General features: G+C 39.0%; 1 protein-coding gene across 1 annotated transcript in view; it reads left to right on the forward strand.

The window, feature by feature from the left end:
• The window catches only part of pdcl3 (phosducin-like 3), a 30,133-nt gene extending 8,731 nt beyond the window's left edge, over positions 1-21,402 (forward strand). The window contains exons 2-6 of the mRNA XM_069891041.1: positions 5,440-5,560; positions 8,682-8,772; positions 11,024-11,167; positions 11,956-12,164; positions 21,107-21,402. Coding sequence (XP_069747142.1) covers positions 5,440-5,560; positions 8,682-8,772; positions 11,024-11,167; positions 11,956-12,164; positions 21,107-21,246 — 705 coding nt within the window. The 3' untranslated portion in view covers positions 21,247-21,402. The remainder of the gene's footprint in view (positions 1-5,439; positions 5,561-8,681; positions 8,773-11,023; positions 11,168-11,955; positions 12,165-21,106) is intronic.
• Positions 21,403-21,629: the final 227 nt, after the last annotated feature.

Genomic DNA, 21,629 nt, shown 5'->3' on the forward strand with positions numbered 1-21,629 from the left:
AGTGTTTACTGAAGGGAAAGCATCACATATCCCTTGATTTATTTTTATGTAGATCCATAATATTTGGAGGGTTGAATTTGGGTTGAATTATATTATTTCTTTTTGGAGACTGAGATTGATACCATTGCTCACATCAGTTACTTTTGATGCAGAAGCTAGGGATGTGCCAAAACAACTGTGCTGATATTTCTATGAATGAAGCACTCTGTTGCTTGAGTGTTCAGTGCAACTTCCATCACTCTTGTCCTATTACTTGATTGTGAGTCAGTGGGGCTACTCCATTGGTGCAAATTTCAATGCACCAATGTGTTCTGTTCCACTGCCATGGATATCCCAAAGTTCAGCTCCTATTGTATTTTGTGACAGTCGCAATGAAATAAATTTTCATGGGCATAGTGCTTGAAGACAATAAGAAATTCAGCATTCCATAAGTTTTGAAATTCTTGGAATTTGATGTCTTTTGCCCAGTCAGCAGTTCACAGATGACAGTGTCATTTGATAATTAATGCAGCTACATTTTTATTGCCCAAAACTGGTCAATTGGCATCTTTTATTGAAGGACTTAGTCATTGTCTATTGTAAATGGTAAATTTTGCATTGCCCTTTGGCAGTGTGATCCACCAGGAAATGCAACATATATAAATATTTTTTTTTCCATTGACTATATGTATTATTTTTTGATTATATGCATCATGGTTTAATACTTTAAATAAAATATTTAAAAAAAAGATTTCCGGTTTAATGTCAGAGTAAATACATGACATCACATACAACCTTGAGATTCCTTTTTCCTGCAGGCAAGGCAATAAGGAATTACCACTTATTGATAGTGTAAAAAAAGGTTCGCAACGTACACGTTAACAAATAATGAACTGTAAACAGATAATGAACGTAAATACAGAGAGAATAAAAAATGTTGAGATGCCACTTCATCTCTCTTCAATGGCAGAAGTGCCACTGGCACTTTGGGTGTTTGGTGTCAATTTGATGAACCATTTTGTAAGGTTTTATTGCAATTTGTGTCTGTCTTCCTAGAAGAAGGAAGACAAAATGATACCTGAAATGCCAGGAAAAACAAAGATCGAGCAAAAAATGAAAAACTATAGGAAATAAGTGTTAGGAAAGTTAGTGAGAATAAAAACAGAAATAGACTAAGAATTCACTGATCTGCATCTCAGAATTTCGAAAGAGTTTTTCACAGAATAGTGAACAGCTTCATGTTCACTTCCAAGCTTCCATGCAATCTGGAAATGGTTTGAAGGGTAACAAATGTTACCTACTATTTAGGAAAGGTAGAATAGAGAAACTGGGATCTACCTACCTATTAGCCTTGTGTCTGTATTTGGGGAAAATTCTATAATAGAACATCCAGGTGAAACAACTCATAAGATTGATCAATTTGCTAAGGAATTATAAAAGAAAAATCTTGTTTGGTTCATCTGCTGAAATTCTTTGAAGATGTAACTTGTAGAACAGATGAAGAAGGATCACTGGATATCTTGTACAGTAAACTAAACTCTCATTTATCTGGAGACACAGACCGAGACTTGATGAAGCATCCCCTCCAGCACTAGTACACATTAGCTGCTTTCAGGTGGCCAGAATACCCGACTGTAAAGCCGCCTATTCTACCCCAATGCAGCTGTTGGGTGGCCAGAAGGAGCACTTACCTGACCCTCCTCCTGTAGGTATATTCTCCAGCTCGGAGAATCCCCCGTTGCACCCGAAAGCAGCAGCGGGACTACAGCCACAGTCCACAGGAGCCGGCGCTCGCTCGGATGCGGCTCTTCTTCAGCCGGCAGATTCAGGTGACAGAAAGGCGTCTTCTCCGCGGCCACCTGAACATCCCAGCTGTACTCACCCAGCCATGCCTGCCGGCGCATTATCTGCGTCCGAGCACCTGAAATCGGCTATTGTAGTCACTGAACACCAACTACTCCAGTTCTTGATGAAGTGTTTCGGGTGCTCAACCTACTGACTTCTTCCTGTAAATTGTGTTTAGATCCAAATAAAAATACTCTCAGCCGTCTAGCATCAATGGAGAATAAGGGTGCTGGTTGTTCAAATATGTCAGTTGTGTTAGAATTGCTTGATATAAACATTACTGTACATCACACACCAGTTGTCAATGGATAAACATTTAAATAAACTGACAAACTATGTCATCAACTTACTCTTTTATATAACAATGTTTCACATTGCAATTCTGCTCCAAGATGTATGCACTGTCTGAACTCTTTTTTTAAAAAGGTCATATAAAGTGCAGTCAATATTGTCAGGCTTCATTTTGTGCATTTTGTGTTGGTTTGCAATACTTTTAGCACTCTCTCAGCTTGGGAAGAACTCATCTCTGCACCCCAATTTAATGTCATTAAATGTTGAGGAACTGATAATGAATTCTTTCATACAAATATTACATTTTTCATCTTTTTTTCCAATTTATTACACATTTCCATTTTCCATTTCGATATGAATACATTGCCAGGACTGACTGACATAGTCAATAGATGGGAAAAGACAGTAGTTTTGGAAACACAATTGGAACCAGCTACATGTAAACACTCTTGAGAGATTGAGGGCAGTATGCTGTGCGTAAGATGACAGGACAGAACACATTTACAAATCACATCAGAATCCAATTTACATTGTTTGATAAGATTTTATGAAATTGCTTAATGTTCTTAGAAATTTTTGCTGGTTGAATGAGTATTCCAGTTGTTAAATACCAGATAAATGGTGCTCGAACTGCTGAGTTCCTCCACCAGGTTGTGTTTGACTCAAATTCCAGCATCTACAGTCTCCTGTTTGTCTGGTGTGTTTAGATTTTTGGATGACGTTTGTTAAGGCCCTGCACAGAAGGGTAGTCAACCAGTTTAAAGCACATGGAGTTGTGAGGTATTATAATAACATCGATTGAGAATTATTTATTGAACAGAAAGCAAGAGGATGATGATCCAGCAGAAAATTTGATTTTCAAAATTGTTAAATTCTATATTGGAAAATCATGTGAGAAAGTAAGTAGCAACAGACCAATTAGATGTAATTAATGTATTTAAATCTGACAAGTAAAATTTGGGGTAAATATCAGATTCTTAAAATCCATTCAAGGAATGTAGTCGTCACAGGTGAGGCCAACATTTACTCCTCATCTCTAATTGTTCATAAAGAATGCTACCACCGTGAACTGTTGATTTTTTTTTTTGTTTGTGGGGTAGGTAAGGAATTCCCCAGCTTTGACCCAGAGGTGAAGGAATACCAGCACATTTTCAACTATTGTGTGTGAGTGACTTGAAATGAAGCTTGGAGGTGACAGGGCACTTCAATAACTGCTTCCATCTTGGGGATAGAGGTTAGGGCAGTGGTTCTTTCCACTCACGTACAACTTTAAGTACTCCCTATGCCATTGGTGCTCTGTGATTAGTAAGGGATTGCTTAACATGGGATGTGGGTGGGAAGGGAAGGATGACAATCACTGCTCTAGACTCAATTGTTACTGAAATATTTTGCTTGAGAAAAATTGTCATTGGCCCATTTCCTTTGGAGTTATGAAACTGCACATAACAAGTCAATTAGGTACGATTAAAACAGTGGTTTTCAAACTTTTTCTTTCCACCCACATACCACCTTAAGCAATCCCTTACTAATCGCAGAGCACCTATGGTATAGGGAATACTTAAAGTGGTATGTGAGTGGAAAGAAAAAGCTTGAGAACCATTGGGTTAGGATATGATGTTATAGATGATGCATCGTGACTGCAGTGTATACCAGCATTGGAGTGGAGACTAATTGGTTGATGATGAAATAATGTTGAGTATTCCATTGGACACTTTGTTGGGCCCCCTAGATGGTGGAAAGGCTCCGAGGAGTTGAGAATCCTTTGTCATAATTTTCTGGTTATTCGGCCAACAACAGTGTCAACAAATTTATGGATTGACTTGGAGCTGTATGTGGCTAAGCAGTCATGAGTATACAGGGTGTAGAGGAGGGGACTAAGTACACAGCAGAGGTGATGTTGCCGATTCACACTGATTGGCGTCTGCCAATGAGGAAGTCAAGGATCCAGTTGTAGAAGGATGGACAGAGTCCCTGATCCTTTAGCTTGGTCATTAGTCTTGCTGACGTGACGGTGTTAAATGCTGAGGTGAAGTCACTGAACAACGATCTGATGTAGGTGTTCCTGCGGTCCAGGTGATCTGATGCAGAGTAGAGGGTCATCAAGATGGTGTTTGTTGACCTGTTGTGTGATAGGTGACTTAAAGTGGGTCCCGGTTCTTCCTGAGATAGGAGTTGATGCGCTCCAAAACTAACCTCTGAATACACTTCTGTTATGTTACAGACCAGTAGCAACAGAAATTCACCAAGACAGTGTTATTTTAAAAATAATATATTTATTAGTAATTACTAATAACACCGTAATTAACTTATCTAAACTTAACCCCCAACTATGTGCAAATATACTTGTGTGGAAAATCCAGACCATTACAGCTTAAGCACAATTCTGGAAAGTTAGTTCAGTTTTGTCTTGGAAATCATGTGTTGAAACTCAAGCTTTTAAACTAATGCCCAGAAGTAATTACAGTGAAGGTGCGAGAGACTGAGTGACTGGACCGCTGAAAACTCAGAAATCCTTGTTGAGTTTTTTCCAGAATTTGGGTCCTTTCAGATGAGTGTTTGTCATAACTCCCCTTTTTCCTTCGAAGGAGAACCGAAACGTGTGACTTACACAAAGGTTCTAAAATCCAGGCATGGGTGAATCAAAGTGACCTTTTCTTTGGTCATTGTGTGGTTCAATAATTCCCATGACAAGGAGAATCAAGCAAATTGCCCATCACTACACAGCCTCTTCAGCACAGAGTTCCTTTAAAAATGGCTGCTGCTCACCAGGTGTGCTGTTCCTTTAATGTTTTTCACTCACATAACATTCTCCACCTGTGTCCCTGGAAAAGCAACACATTTCCTCTCTTCTCTTCAAAAGTAGCGAAGTTGGCACAGACTGTTCGAGTTGTTGCCACTCCAGTCTCTCCAAAGCTGTGCATGGGTTGCAGCTTGATTTGTTAACCCTTAAAGTGACAACCACACTAAAATGAAATGGGAGCTCATAATACTTCATTACAATATACATCAGTGCCACGGGCCGATTAGTCATTGAGAGAGGTCACCTTCGTCTTGGAATGATAGAAGTCCTTTTGAAGCAGTCGGGATCCTCTGATCATTGTAGCAAGAGGTTGAAGATGTTTTAATGATGCTGTCAGGTATACTGTCTGGGTGAATGCCTGCTGAAGGTTCTGTTCTTGTCAGCCTCAGAAAATGGGAACCCAGAGGCTCTGTCCTGAACCTCAGCATGTCTATCTCAGCAAAGCTTACTTCAAACTTGTGTTTCTCTTCAAGTGCTACTTATTCCTAAACATCCTGGTTTGTCTTTATTTTTTTTTTCTTCAGGATCCAAATGCAGACACTGAGTGGAATGATATTTTACGGAAAAAAGGCATTCTTCTTCCTAAGGAGGATCCAAATAAAGAAATTGAGGCACTGGAGGAAGAGTTGATTCAGCAGTCAGTTGGTAAGTAAAGATCTAATTTATTTGGCCACAATTTATATAACCAGTTCTTTTAGCCTGAATACACCTGGGATTGTCTGATCTCTGAAGCTAAGCAGGCACAGGACTGTCCAGTATTTGGAGGGGAAACCGCCAGGAACACCAGGTGTTGTGGCAACTCTCTGTCTCCCTTACGGTTGACAAGAGTTAAAGAATTTCATGTCTGTTACATTCTAAATGTAATATTATGTGACAATAATGGAACCTTTACCTTTTAATCTCAAATCTATGTCAGCAGTGTATCCATGCCTGTGGGTACTAGTCTGGATGCAAACAACCAATCTCACTGACCATCTGCATCCTGGAGTCCAGCGGCCTGATTTCAATGATGACAGGGCCTTTGAGGCACAGTGAAATGCTCTAGCACTCACTTGCCAGCTGGCAAAGTCAGGGGCAGGAATTTACTAGTTATAGACATTGCTAAGGATTAAACAAACTAAAACATATTTAAAAATTAACCCATTTGGGGGAAAAAAATGCTTTCCCCTTTTCTTCTTGCAATCCCCATTGATCATCCATCAGTGACAATATCACCAACTTATTGCTGGGCAATTTACAATAATACTGTATTCTGTGATAGAGTGAAAGACATTCAGTCTTCTGAATCTGACAGCAAGTCTCAGGCATTTAGCTTTGTCAGAACAAACACAGAACCCTGCAACTTGCTGCCATTTAAATGGCTGAATGCGAGTAGATCTATTTGGCACAGCTGGTCATAGCAAGATCTGGATCAGTATTACAACTGATAATTGCATATTAATTTTCCATAATTTAATAAGGTTCTGACTGGTGCTATGAGCTTTTGTGTCAAAATGTTTTGAAGAGGTATCACCAAAGCATAGTTGTGTTAACCTCACTTTTTAGGATGTACATTAAAAGAAAAAAATAATTCATTTTTAATGTCAAAATTGTACTACTTTTGCCTAAACCATAACCTCAACATAATGTCAAATCAGTCCTTTTTTTTAACCATTTGCCAGACAACAAACTGAGGTAATCTGAGGTTTGGTCTGATCTGGTGATATAAATTCAAATCTCACCACAAACAGTTAAGCAATTTTAAATCCAGTTAATTATGTCTCATTTCTTGCCTTGCTCTAACCTGTGTCAGGTTTCTTTCTTGGCTGCTTCTGTTATGTTTTGCAAAATTAGATCTACTGACTTTACCCCTCTGATGTCACCATCTTCTCCCTGAATGGACCTTTTCCATTTTCTTCAGTGTGTCCTCTCTTTGGGGAAGTGGTGGGGCTGGATTTCCCTTCCTCTGCCTTTCTGTGTCCAATTTAATTAATTAAACATAGCAAAAAAAGTTAATATTTAAATAATGACTGTGACTACCAGATTGTTGTAAAAATCTAATTAAATAATGTCCTTCAAGAAAGGAAATCTATCCTTGCTCTCTCGAATCCTAGCAATGTATTTTAAAGTACTATTTTTATGCACAATTTTCCAGTGGCATCACATTTTGTGTGTGTGAAACATCACTAATTATGCACTCCTAGAAATGTATTAATTTGACTTCTCCTTTGCCTAATGTGTAGATATAAACAAATGGAATGGCCAGAGAAGTATTCCAATTGCCAAACCTGAACAATAGCACCCTCGTGATAACAAAATGTTTTAGGATGTATATTTTTTTTAAAAGTCATTTTTTGTCATTGTTTTTGTGCATTTATCTAAACCACAGACCAAATGAAATGATCTAAATAGATCATTGAATTGATTATTAACATATTCAGACAAAGAATATCAGTGCCATGAAATGAACATCCTACTGTATATGCCGACGTATATGATAGTCCGTGAACTTTAAAAATTCCACCCCAAAAACACAGGATCATCTTGTACGTCAAGTATAAAATCTAAATCTTAACAGCGAAGTCTCAGTGCTCCCCTGTGGGGTCCATCTGCCCAGTCCAACTACCATCAGCTCTATATAGGCTTTAACCGGCTTGTTAAAGGAATTGATAGTAGTTTGTTTTAAAGGTAAAGGTTCCATTATTGTCACGTATTACATTTAGAATGTAACTTGCATGAAATTCTTTAACTTTGTCTATCATAAGGAAGTCAGAAAGTTGCTACTTTGTCAAATGCCCCTCACAGGAAAGAGACCCCAGTGAGGAATGAACTTGCTACCCCTGTTTACAAGACCAATGTTCTAACCACTGAGCTATTGGTAAAATATGCCAATAAATTTAAACCTTTACTGGGTAATTTGCTTTTAAAATATTGTGAATTAGTATATTAAATGTGCCTAGCAGCATCACTCCACTGGTCATCAGTAAGTGCCAGACTTGGGTTAGTCTTGTACAGCTAGTATAGCTCAAAACCTAGATTTTAGGTGGAACTTCAGGGGATTGTTTTATACACTAATTATCTTGTACACTGGCATATGTGGTATTCCATTTCTAGAAGCACTTTCATTCTAACCTTGGACATCCTTGTGCCAATATGAATTTCATAATTTTCTCCCTAGACTTCTATCTTACAAATTTTGTGATAAGTATATTCCATGTTAGGACCACATGTTCCTGTCAACCTTGTACCACTCCAATGGGAGATTGCTCAATTTAACACATCGCTGCATATGGTTCTCTGTATTGCACAGTCAGTTTGTTTACATATCTTTTTGTTTACATTTCTCTTGTACAGTATCATCTTTTCTTGAGTGCAGTTTTTTCCACTACTGATAAGTAGAAATTCGGCCTAGGCTGCAGTAAAATGAATCTCGGGGTTGTATGCGGTGTCATGTATGTACTCTGACAATAAATCTGAACTTTGAACACTGCCAGTGGTCTGGAGAGACTGATTCAAATTGAAGTCTGAAGTAAAAGAATGAAATTTGCTCATGCAGAACTTGAGGTATAGCTGGCTTAACTTTACAAGCAACCAAGTAACTATGCATTGTTTAATACACTTTGTTGAACGATAATATGGCATCAATGCTCCCTATATGAATGACAAAGTTTGCCACTTTTGTTTGCAAAGAAAATGGTCGATTATGTATGCTAACTGGCTTGTCAGATTTTCTTTTTAAATGCCTTGTTGTTCACAGCATGTTCAGCTTATGAGCCCTTTTCTTTAGTTAAAAGATATGAGGACATGACGCTGGATGAGCTGGAGGAGAATGAGGATGAATTTGGTGAGGAAGATGAAAGAGCCATTGAGATGTACAGGTAAACCACATGATGATCAAAATTATAGGAAGGTGCAGATCTGTCATTTAATGAGTCCAGCAAATTTCAGTGCATCAAGTTAGCACTGGAAACTAAGGTAATGTTCCAGTGTTTAATCTCTACTTTGATTGTTTGCCTTCGATATTTGTGGTTTATGGATATTGCATGGTTCAGGAAATAGCAATTATTTTTAAAGAACTATTTCAAATTAGGACCTCTTGTGGGTATGATTTTATTAGCTCTTTTCTGTTTTGAAAATTTAAATATTCATTTCAAGGTAATGCAATTGCAATACTGATGGAGCACTGCAGTCTGCATCATTTGGATGAGTTGTTAAACTTAGACTTTAACTCCCCTCTCAGGTGGACATAAAGGATCTTGAGGTGTTAGTTGAAAAAAGAACGAGAGTGATTCCCAGTGTCCCAGCCATTGATTGAGTGTTTGGGATGTCCTGAAGTGGTGAAAAGACTATGAAATTGAAAGTCTATTTTCCTTCTATAAACCAACAAACCGCATTATAGTTTATTGTCTGTTTTTCTTTGCTTAAATTTTGGCTCATATTTGGCTATCAGGGTAATGGTGATTTAATTCTCTTTTAAATGGTGTAGCAACTTTTTAATATAATTTAAAATTAAAAAAAATTAAGTTTAAAAGCTTCAGCTGAGGGTAAGGTGAGTGAAAAGTTGTTCTCTTTTTGGTTTTATCTGCTGGAAACAGAATTTTGCAGTTTCACTTAACTGGAAGTTGATTTCAGAGACAATATAATTCTGAAAGTATTTTTGATAACCCAACAAACACAATTTCTTAGAGTTATGTAAAATACGGCGATATGTTTTATAGACAAGTACAGGTAAGCGTATCAGAAGTTTTGCATTATAAAATTCTGCCATAGTACATATTGTGGTGTCCTGTTTGCTAACATTAAAGAACAATCCAGCACAGTTAGGCTGCCTTCTGTCACCATGTTTAAACCTATCATAGGTTTTGCATTGGAAAAGATAGTTTGGAGGTTGAAAATAATGAAATCTGGGCCACCTGAGAATTCAGACTTTTCAAAAACACTCAAACTTTAAAAATTTAATGGACTTCTGTGTGTTTGCAAGCATGTGTAAGCCCCACAGATGACACACAAGCAGCAACACAATAGAGTGCAATTGTAATGGACTATGATCTCACATGCTGTATTTGCTGATGAATAAACTATCAAAACTTAACAGTACCAGTTCATCTCTTCTTTATTCTGCCTTAAATTTTAATTTTAAAATTCCTGCCTGAGAATCTGAACATCTGGATCAACCCAATCCCCAAGCAGTTCAGATTTTCAGTCTCCTCTTGTAGTACTTAAATTTTGAGAATGGCTTTTGTTAAGTGGAGTTGCATTCAAGCTTAAGCAAAGTACAAAATCTGTATTACTTTAGAGATGATTTGGAAATTTTGTGTGGAGGAGAGCAGTAGCATAATTCCCACTTAAAAAATTATAACACTTTAACAGTGAGGAAGTTAAAGGAAGCAACAGACTTTCATTATTTTGTTGCAACCATTACAGCAGCTGCTACATCAGAAAATAACACATAATGAGCAGAACTTGAAGCAAAACCTAATGAAAATCACAATGGATTAATCAGCAATTCATTAAATTGAGACTTTTGAAAGGCCGTGTTTCAGAACCCCACTACTTGCATCTGGCACTGCACAAAAATTAATTAATCTATGCAAGACTGAATTGTAATACAAATCCATACTTAAAAGAAAGATCCAGTGGATAAGCCAAGTAATAGGAAGCCCTAGGTTGGTTAACAGACAAAAAAGAAGAAAACCTAGTTTGAAATGGGTCACCAGTATTGAAGACTAAGTTGCATTTGCATTGGGAATTAATGGAGTAATGTGGTTGCTGTATCAGAACTGCTCAAATCTTCATTGTAGCTTCTTGTGTTAGAACCAGGCTGAGGAACAGCTTCAAAACAACTCCCCGAGTCTGCACTATTTATTAATATTATTTATTTCAATGATGTATGTAGGTTCTGAGTTCACGTATCATTTGTCCATATGCGTGTTTGCACTGTTTTGTACCATGGATTAGAGAATGCTTTTTCGTCAGGTTACACTGATACAGTCAGATGATAAATAAACTTGAACTTGACAGACCTAACTGTCCAGTTTTAAATATCACATGTAGTTTGTTGTTTGGGTATTTCTTTTTCTACTAACCCTGAATGATTAAGTGGATAACTCCCGATTTAATTTTTTCTAGGCAACAAAGACTAGCTGAATGGAAGGCAAAGCAGATGAAAAAAGTGTTTGGAGAAGTTTTAGAAATATCTGGACCAGAATATGTACAGGAAGTAACTAAAGCTGGTGATGATCTGTGGGTAATACTACACCTTTACAAGCAAGGGTGAGATTTACATGTTTTTATTTATTTTTAAGATTTTTTTTGGTATTTAGATTTCTAATTACTGCTGAACTGAGAAGGCAGTGAAAAAGAAATTACATTTATTTAAGACCTCTGTATTTCATACAGCAGACCCCTAAATTACAAATAATAAATAGTACCTGCTGCACCACACAGCCACAATTGTTAGTGTACAACCTTTAGTTATAGAAGCCTATTCCTTTCAGTTGTATGGTATAAATGTTGTGGACAGAATATTTTTGTTTTTTTTTATTTACAACACAGTAAAAGCTGATTCTGGCCTCTGAAACCCATGACGCCCAATTACATCCAATTAACCTACAATCCCATACAACCCAGGGAAAACTTACACAGGTCATGGGGAGAACATACAAACTCCTTACAGTGTTGGATTCGAATACGGCTCGCTGGTACTGTTATAGTACCACGCTAATCATGCTGCCCCTTACAAATAATTGTCTGAGCTTGTAATTTGCATAGTGGATATGTCATGAGGAGACACACTCTTTAAAACCTGTACATGCAGTGTTTAACCTGTATATATTATAGATATTTGAACGTTATGCAATAAAAATCATTTTGGCTCAACACAAATTACTCATTGGCATCACAATCAATCAACTCTTGCATTTCTTTACACACTCTCACTCACTCACTCCCCACCCCCTCTCCTTTAGCTCATGTCCTTGACTAAAATGTGAACTCTTACCATAACATGCAAACATATGGTTTTGATGTTCTCTGATAATGTTTTTTTTTGTATCTACCAGGATACCTATTTGTGCCTTGATAAATAGGCATCTAAATGAACTGGCAAGAAAGTTCCCAGAGACTAAATTTATTAAAGCTATATCCACAACCTGTATACCCAACTATCCAGACAGAAACCTTCCAACAGTCTTTGTTTATCAAGATGGCAATATCAAGGCACAGTATGTTGGACCTCTAGTATTTGGAGGCATGAATTTAACAAAAGATGGTAAGTGATTTATGCAGCTTCAGTTCCCCATGTTTATCTTTTGCTCTTTAATAACTGAGTTATGTGGCTTCTCTTTTGATGAAATTTGTGAGCTCTTTGTAAACATTTCAATCTAAAATATTAATCAACAACATTTGACTTTCTGAATTTTAAGTTATCTGCCTGGCATAATTGCCAAAATGTTGGAAGAAGGGGAGTAATGTAACTTCCATAGATTGATTTCATCACTCTGAAGAGTAGAGATTGTTCCAGGAAAGGTTTGTCAAATGCAAATGGGACTGGAACATTCCATTCAGTCATCACTACACTAGAAACCTAGAGAGAGACATCTTTAGCTAACACAGTATAATTTATGTGCGATGCTGAACACAATATTAAATTTCAACCCTCATCATTCATTCCAAGCACTTTTCATATTCATTGTAGATTTTACCATTTTGCCTTAAAATCTGAATTGTAAATTGCAAAAAAGATGTCATTTTTCATTTTGGGAGTATTTCTGATTATTTCCACCCTTCTTATGTGTGTCTCCATCACTCTTATCTTTTTGCAATATCCTGTCCATCCACTACTTTTGCACTTCAACTATATCAGATCTATTCTAATTTTATGGGGCATATATAATTTCCAGAGAAATGCTGTTTCATCTGGTTGTGTCTTTGGTTTGGCTTCGCGGACGAAGATTTATGGAGGGGGTAAATGTCCACGTCAGCTGCAGGCTCGTTTGTGGCTGACAAGTCCGATGCGGGACAGGCAGGCACGGTTGCAGTGGTTGCAAGGGAAAATTGGTTGGTTGGGGTTGGGTGTTAGGTTTTTCCTCCTTTGTCTTTTGTCAGTGAGGTGGGCTCTGCGGTCTTCTTCAAAGGAGGTTGCTGCCCGCTGAACTGTGAAGCGCCAAGATGCACGGTTGGAGGCGATATCAGCCCACTGGCGGTGGTCAATGTGGCAGGCACCAAGAGCTTTCTTTAGGCAGTCCTTGTACCTCTTCTTTGGTGCACCTCTGTCTTGGTGGCCAGTGGAGAGCTTGCCACATAACACAATCTTGGGAAGGCAATGGTCCTCCATTGTGGAGACGTGACCCACCCACCGCAGTTGGGTCTTCAGCAGCATGGATTCAATGCTTGTGAACTCTGCCAGCTCGAGTACTTCGATGTTGGTGATGAAGTTATTCCAATGAATGTTGAGGATGGAGCGGAGACAGCGCTGATGGAAGCGTTCTAGGAGCCGTAGGTGAAGCCGGTAGAGGACCCATGATTCGGAGCCGAACAGGAGCGTGGGTATGACAAAGGCTCTGTACACACTGATCTTTGTGTGTTTCTTCAGGTGGTTGTTTTTCCAGACTCTTTTCTGTAGTCTTCCAAAGGCGCTATTTGCCTTGCCGAGTCTGTTGACTATCTCTTTGTCGATCCTTGCACCAGATGAAATGGTGTAGCCGAGGTAGGTAAACTGGTTGACCGTTTTGAGTTCAGTGTGCCCGATGGGGATGTGGGGGGGCTGATGGTCATGGTGGGGAGCTGGCTGATGGAGGACCTCAGTTTTCTTCAAGCTGACTTCCAGGCCAAACATTTTGGCAGTTTCCGCAAAACAGGACATCATGCGCTGGAGAGCTGGCTCTGAGTGGGAACTAAAGCGGCATCGTCTGCAAAGAGTAGTTCACGGACAAGTTTCTCTTGTGTCTTGGTGTGAGCTTGCAGGCGCCTCAGATTGAAGAGACTGCCATCCGTGCGGTACCGGATGTAAACACCGTCTTCATTGTTGAGGTCTTTATTGGCTTGTTTCAGCATCATGCTGAAGAAGATAGTAAAGAGGGTTGGTGCGAGGACGCAGCCTTGCTTCACGCTGTTGTCAAGGGAGAAGGGTTCGGGGAGCTCATTGCTGCATCTGACCCGACCAAAATGAGTGGTGGACTAGTCTCGCCAAACGAACCCAGCTTAGCGCCGACATTGGCGACTTCAGGGGTTTTTATGAGACACTAAAGGTGGTGTAGGGCCCCTCACCCCAAGTCCAAAGCCCTCTGCGCAACTCAGATGGCAAAGTCCTCCTCAGCGACAAGATCTCCATCCTCAATCGATGGTCAGAACACTTCCAATCCCTTTTCAGTGCCAACCGCTCAGTCCAAGAATCCGCCCTTCTCCAGCTCCCTCAACAACCCTTGAGGGAGCTAGAGCTGGATGAGGTCCTTACCCGGGAAGAGATATATAAGGCAATTGAACAACTAAAAAGTGGTAAAGCAGCAGGTATGGATGGAATCCCCCCCCAGAGGACTGGAAGGCTGGTGGCAAAGCTCTGCATACCAAACTGCATGAGTTTTTCATGGTCTGCTGGGACCAAGGAAAGCTGCCTCAGGACCTTCGTGATGCCATCATCATCACCCTGTACAAAAACAAAGGCGAGAAATCAGACTGCTCAAACTACAGGGGAATCATGCTGCTCTCCATTGCAGGCAAAATCTTCGCTAGGATTCTCCTTAATAGACTAATACCTAGTGTCGCTGAAAATGTCCTCCCAGAATCACATTGTGGCTTTCGCGCAAACAGAGGAACTACTGACATGGTCTTTGCCCTCAGACAGCTCCAAGAAAAGTGCAGAGAACAAAACAAAGGACTCTACATCACCTTTGTTGACCTCACCAAAGCCTTTGACACCGTGAGCAGGAAAGGGCTTTGGCAAATACTAGAGCGCCTCGGATGCCCCCAAAGTTCCTCAACATGGTTATCCAACTGCACGAAAACTAACAAGGTCGGGTCAGATACAGCAATGAGCTCTCCGAACCCTTGTTGTATACATACAGAGTAAACATCATTTGCTTATTGCTTTACAATAAACCAACATTGTATATCGTGTAGTTTATTTCAGGGTAATGGTCAATATTTCTGCTCAATTGATGCTTATTGTTTGTGAAAATCTATTTGATGTAAGTTGGTTTCTGAATTTTAATCATTCAGCAATGTCTGCACTTCAGCAAATAATTGGTTGTAAAACTTGTTGAGACTTCTCAAGTATATGACGATCACTATTCAACTTTGATTGCTGGAAAATCACAAAAGCTGCAGATGTTGGAATGTTGAGTGAACAAAGAGAAGCCGGACAAACTTAGCAGGTCAGGGAGCATCCATGGATAGAAATAATTGGTCAACATTTTTCATTGGGACCCATTGTTAGACTGATTATTTCCTGTTTTTCTCAACACTAAGTTGGAAGATGTACAAGTGAATTTGTGCATCACATGGAAGGACTGCTTGGCTTCTTGAAATTTCAAAGGGAAGAGTTAAAGAGGCAAGTGTGGCATCTCCACCAGATGTGTAGGACGGTGCTGAGAGAAAGAAATAGTTGATGGAGATAGAAGAGTAGACCAGAGAGTTAGTGCAGGGAATAATATCTTTTGGAACACTATGAGAGGAATGGTGGGAAAAACGTTTCAGAGGGTGGAATCTTCCTTAGCCTTTCTTTGACTTTAACGAAGTGGGTGGTTATAAGAACAAGTTTAACAAAGGAATGATAAAGGGAGACCAATTACACCTCTGTTCAAGAAAGTAAAGTGCTCTTAGGCCTTCCTGGTGTAGATTAGAGATATAGAGGGACTGGATGTCCATGACTGAGATGAACTGATTGGGGCCAGAAAACTGGAAACTTGGTATAGGAGGGCATCAGAGGTCATTAGCAAAATTGGGCAGGGACTCTACAAAGGGGAAAAATTCTGTGTAACAAGAGCAGATGGATCTTCTAGGATAGCACATCCGATTTGAATATAAATGTTCAAACACTGTGGGGACCCTTTTTGAATTACTTTTACAATCTTTGATTTGTAATTAAGGTAGAAGTGTGGACAAATGAGGTAATTCATCACTCTGATAAGATTTATGTCTTTTTTGGCCAGCTTCTTTCTTAGTAGTGGGTTTAGATTTTCCTTTTTTTTTATATATGATAAAATAATATAATATCAATACAATATAATCTTTTTGATTAAAATGTGGGGTACCTTGGATGAAGTTATATGATTTAAGTGTAATGTATCTTTTTTAATTTTGACAATTATGAACTCTGTATACTTTTGAATCTGAAATTTCAATGTTAATAAAAATATTGAAAAAGGGTCTCTATGGGTTTGAGGGACCATGAGGCTGATGACTGTCTAGGAATGATCTGAATAAATGAATTTAGTGACTGCCTGGCCCAGATTATGAGGATACGCCAGAGAGGTAAAATTCCACAACAACAATGGTCCTTGTTGATAGGTTTGATGACTATATTGGCATCAGTCATTAGTGAGCAGAAGGGAGTATCTTAGATTAAGTGTGGTGGAAAAATTGAGATGACAAATATCAATTGGCTGTTAAATCCAGACAGAGTAAGATATGAGAATTAGGGGTTCAGATATATTGGGAATTCTGGACACAAGAGAAAGGGTTGAAGATTTATATCCAAAGAAATGGACAAAGAAGTGAAAGTAGCAGAAGAAGAAATCAAATTCCTACCAGGTAGGACATACCAGGATGAAGTTGGAGCCTCTGCTATACACCAATGATTCAGAATCTGAGCAGGCTGGATCAAGAGGCATAATGACAAATATAGGAAGGGTAGACTAGGAGAAAAGATGAAGTTAAAAGAAAAATAAAGGGGAGAGAATCCCAGGGAGATATTAAAATTCAAGACCTATTTAAAAGGAAGAAGAGAAGTTGTTTGTTGAAAATCCAAATGCAGTGAAAGATGAAGTGTAACTGCAATCCAGGGCTGCTCGAGATAAAGTGTGAGAATCAAAACTGATCTAATGTATGAAATTTAATTTGGATCTTGGCTGCAATGAGAACATGATTTTAGAAGCATAGTATCTTGAATACACCTGTGATTGAAGTCTAAGTTTATTTGTCACAAAATACCTCATCCAGTGAGAAAAGTCCTTTTTCGAACAGACTAACTGATTATCTTGAACATGATATTACAGCCATTCATTCATAGGGCATAATTTCAGAATTCGAAATTTATTGTCATGAACAAGTCACAAAATTTGGTGTTTTGTGGCAGCAACATAGAGCAAACATTCATATAACCATCTTACAACATTACTATAAATTTAAAAAAAAACAATATTAGTGCACAAAAAGTAACCCAGTGTCTTTGGTTCATTGATTATTCAGGAATCTGATGGCAGTGGGGAAGAAGCTACTCCTTATGCTCATCTTTAGGCTCCAGTACCTTTTTCCCAATGGTGGCAAAGTGAAGAGGGCGTGGCCTGGGTGGTGGGGGTCTTTGAGGATAGAGGCTGCTTTTTTAAATCACCACCTCACATCCTTGATGGAGTGAAGTCTAGTGCCTGTAATGTTGCAATCTGAGTTAACAACCCTCTGGAGTTTATTCTTGTCCTGAGAATTGTTGCCTCCGTCCCAGGCAGCGATGCAACCAGCCAGAATACACTCCATGCTACAGTGGAACCCCAATTTAATGCAAATTCGGATATAATGCAATGAGTTATAGGACTCTTGACAATATCCACATTCAGTTCTTTGAGATAGGCCATTAAGTGAGCCATTTTAAAAGTTGCAGTACCAGGGATGGCCACTCTGTGGCGCAGCGGATGTTTAGAAGTGGCGCGTGTAAATGATAAAAGATACATACAGAGTTTATTGTGTTTATCTAAATTATAAAGGTAAGTACAGCGTTTATCACGTTATAAAGGAGTTCCACTGTACACCTGTAGATGTTTGAGTGTTTTTGATGACATATCAAATCTCCTCAGAGGCCTCACAAAATATAGCCGCTGGCGGCTCCAGAACAGATCCTTGGAGATGTTATCACCCAGGAATTTGAAGTTCTTGACCCTCTCCATTACTGAGCCCTCGATGAGGACTGGGTCGTGTTCCCTGATGTCCTTCTGAAGTCCACAATCCTCTTTGGTTTTGCTAATGTTGAGTGCAAGATTGTTGTTACACCATTCAACGAGCTGATCTGTCTCCCTCCTGTATGCTTCCTCTTTGCCGTTTGTGATTCTGCCGACAACTGTAGTGACATCAGCAAACTTGTAGATGGAATTGGAATTGTGTTTGGCCACACAGTCATGGGTGTATAAAGAGTAGAGCAGTGGACAATGAGGAAGTCAAGGATCCAGTTGCAGACAGGGGTACAGAAGCCCAGAGTTTGTAGCTTCTTGAGTGAAGGCTGAGCTGTAGTCTATGAAGAGCAGCTGTATGTATGAATTGGTGTTTTTGAGGTGATACCGAACAGAGTGTAGAGCCAGTGATATTTAAGAGTATTGCAATTTACAAAATACAGGATTACAATGAAAGTGAGGGTCATTTTGGGACTAAACAAGTGCACCATGAGATCACTGTCATGAAGTTCATTCAGAAGACTGCAGTGATTAAATCTCGTTTGGTGCGTATTTTCACACTCTTAATGGGTGGAGAAAAAAGTGAGTCCATCTGGGGCTTGATAGGTCGATCTTAGGTACCAAGAGATATAGATATCACAGTAGAGGGAAGTAAAATTTGTGTTACATTTAGAATGTAACTTGCATGTAACTTGAAATTCTTTAACTTTGTCTATCGTAAGGAAGACAGAAAGTTGCCACTTTGTTCTGGAGCTGCATTCACGTCTTTCTGTCGTTCCTTTTGATCTTGAGCAAAGCAGCTCCCATACCATGCTGAGCTGCATTGGTAGGTCTGCTTTCAGTGGTGCACATGTAGAAGAAGGTGCTGAAGGACAGATGGAGGGGGGCACATGTGGAACTTCCTTAGTCTTCTTAAAAAAAAAAGTAGAGGCATTGGTGCGCTTGCTTGATCATCCTGTTGATGTGTTTGTCCCACTTTAGATCATTGGGGATATTAATTTCTAAACACTTAAAGCTATCTACTCTTCTAACTTCATTCCCATTAATGTGGACATGGGTGTGGACTCTGAAGGATATTTTGCCACCCACAGTTTGGTGCTGGACATTTTGCCACCCACAGTTTGGTGCTGGACATTTTGCCACCCACAGTTTGGTGCTGGACATTTTTGCCACCCACAGTTTGGAGCTGGACATTTTGGTGCTAACGGTTAGGCTAGGTTAGGTTAGGTTATTCACTTATGTGAGGAGCAGTGCTTTGGGCTGTCATGCTGGACCCTGCACTCTGGACCATGTCAAGCTTACTAACATGTCCCTATGGGTACTAGAGATGGCCGCAGATGGTGGGAGGGAACCTGTTGCTGAGGTCTTTTGGGGTAGCGGAGGCAGGTTCTCCTGGGACAGGGGACTGGACACCGATTTTTTTTTTTCCCCCCCCCCCCCCCCCCTTCATGATCCTTGATCACCCTCCACTCCCAGTCCCCTCTGCCTGCCCACGGTTCCCCCAGCCCTCCTGTTCCCCATTGTCAAGAAAATATTTTAATTGTTACAGGGTATATTATATTTTACATGATATATATTAATGAATTTAAAAGAGATTGTGGGAGTTTAATGTAGACCACTTCATAAACAGATACTTACACTTCACATTTCATTTAAAATGCAAGAGCTTTGCTGAAAGTGAGACATGCAAGCACCAGTGGCTTTGCAAAAGACAATTGAACTGTTTTGGAAGGAATTTCAAAAAGCAGGTACAAATAAACAGACCAGGTTCAAAGTGCTGATAAAGATGTTTCAAGGGTTGGGTTAGCCCTGAAAGAAGTTCTGGTTTTTACAAGCAGAGAGAGAGGATAGAACTAACAAGATTTCTTGTTAGAGAGAGAAAAAGAGAGAGAAAAAAAAACTGAGTTCTACAGTAGCTTTTAAGGCTGTAACATTACAAGCTGGCAGGCTTGTTAAAACCCCATTTTGAAGATGGATTCTGAGTTCAGCCTGTTAAAAACCCTTTTGATCCTTACAAGAGGAAATGGCTGGCTTGAGTGTTTCTCCTGAAATAAGGGAAACAAGAGGAACTCTGTGGTGACCTGAAAGAAGGGATTATCATTTGGAAAACCCATGATAGGATAAGTTTCTTCAGCAAGAAAATGAAGTACTGATCGTGGGAAATCAGATTGTGTGTGTCCAACAAACAACAAATCTCTCTCTGAAACCAACGAGAACCTTACTGAGCGATATAACCATTTACCTGGAAGCAACAGAGCCTGGTGAAAATTCATAAATGTTAAATTCTGTGCACAGTATAAGAATTGCCTGATGCCGGTGAACTTGGAGGAGTGAGAAGTGAGATTGGACTGTAAATCAAAGAACTTTCCTGAATATATACACATTACATAAACATGTGCTTGGAATTAGAAGGGGGTTAAGTTAGGTTAAGTTAATAGTAATAAGTTAAAGTTTGATCCTGTTTTTATGTTTAAACAAAAGTGGATTTTAATTTTCTTTAAATAACTATTTGTCTTGGTGAATTTCTATTGCTGCTGGGTTTTGGTGTCCTCTGGACTTGTAATATAATCAATGCTTAATATTTATTATATTTAATGAAAATTATAATAATTTAAATGCCATGTCTGTCGCCAAATGTGAGCACCAAAATATCTACCGTCAAACTGGACACCAAAATGTCCAAGGGCTACAAAAGTCTTGTTTTTTTGCCAAAATGTCTGTCACCAAAATGCGCTAAAATATCCGATTCCAGGATTCTGCTGATGTTAATAATCATTTCCTTCGTCTTACTGAAGTTCAGAGAAGTTATCTTGGCACCATGCCACTGGACTTTCAATCTTTCCTGTGAATCTGAATTTTAGTTACAGTAAATCCACTTTCAGATGTGTTAACTTTAAAGAATCAGATACATTATTGGATGAAGTATTGCACCATGTATGGTGCTGCATACAATGACTGTAATGTGGCCCCAACTAGAACTTGTAATGTAATTTATTGCTCTTTATGCTTTATTAATTATGAACGAGAGTTGTTGGGTGGTGGTGAGCATTTTTAAATTAAGTAATACACTAATTATTTTTCTTTTGTCCTTTTTTCTCATGTTTCATTTTCATTGAAGAACTGGAATGGAAGCTGTCACGTTCTGGTGCGATCAAAACTGAACTGGAGGAAAACCCAAGACAAAAAATTGAAGATAGAATGATGTCAGCCATCAGGACAAGTGCTCCAACAAAGGACAGTGATTCCGAAGAAGATTAGTTGAGTAAAGTGGGGTAAAGTTTCTGATTAGGGTGTTGACAGGATTGTGTCTGTTTTGTTTCCTATGTGAAGTCAGAATCTGCCATGAACCATCATTATCAGACGATACTTTAAGAGGGAGTGTAAATTTTGAATTAAAAATATTTAAAAACTTGAGTGGTAACTTATTAAAGTCTGATTTATTTCATAAGAATGAGTTTATTGTCATACACAAATAAAATGCGCATGTGCACCAAATTCTTTCTTGTTTAAACAAACTACAATTTAATGTATACTATTGTAGTTTTTTCTTATGGAAAAATGCCTGTTTGGCAGTGCAGGTACATAATCCTTTATCCGGAACCTTTGGGGAACAGTGTGTTCCGAATTTCGGAGTTTTTCCG

This window comes from Narcine bancroftii, chromosome 7 (genome assembly GCF_036971445.1).
Source record: "Narcine bancroftii isolate sNarBan1 chromosome 7, sNarBan1.hap1, whole genome shotgun sequence".
Classification (NCBI taxonomy): domain Eukaryota; kingdom Metazoa; phylum Chordata; class Chondrichthyes; order Torpediniformes; family Narcinidae; genus Narcine; species Narcine bancroftii.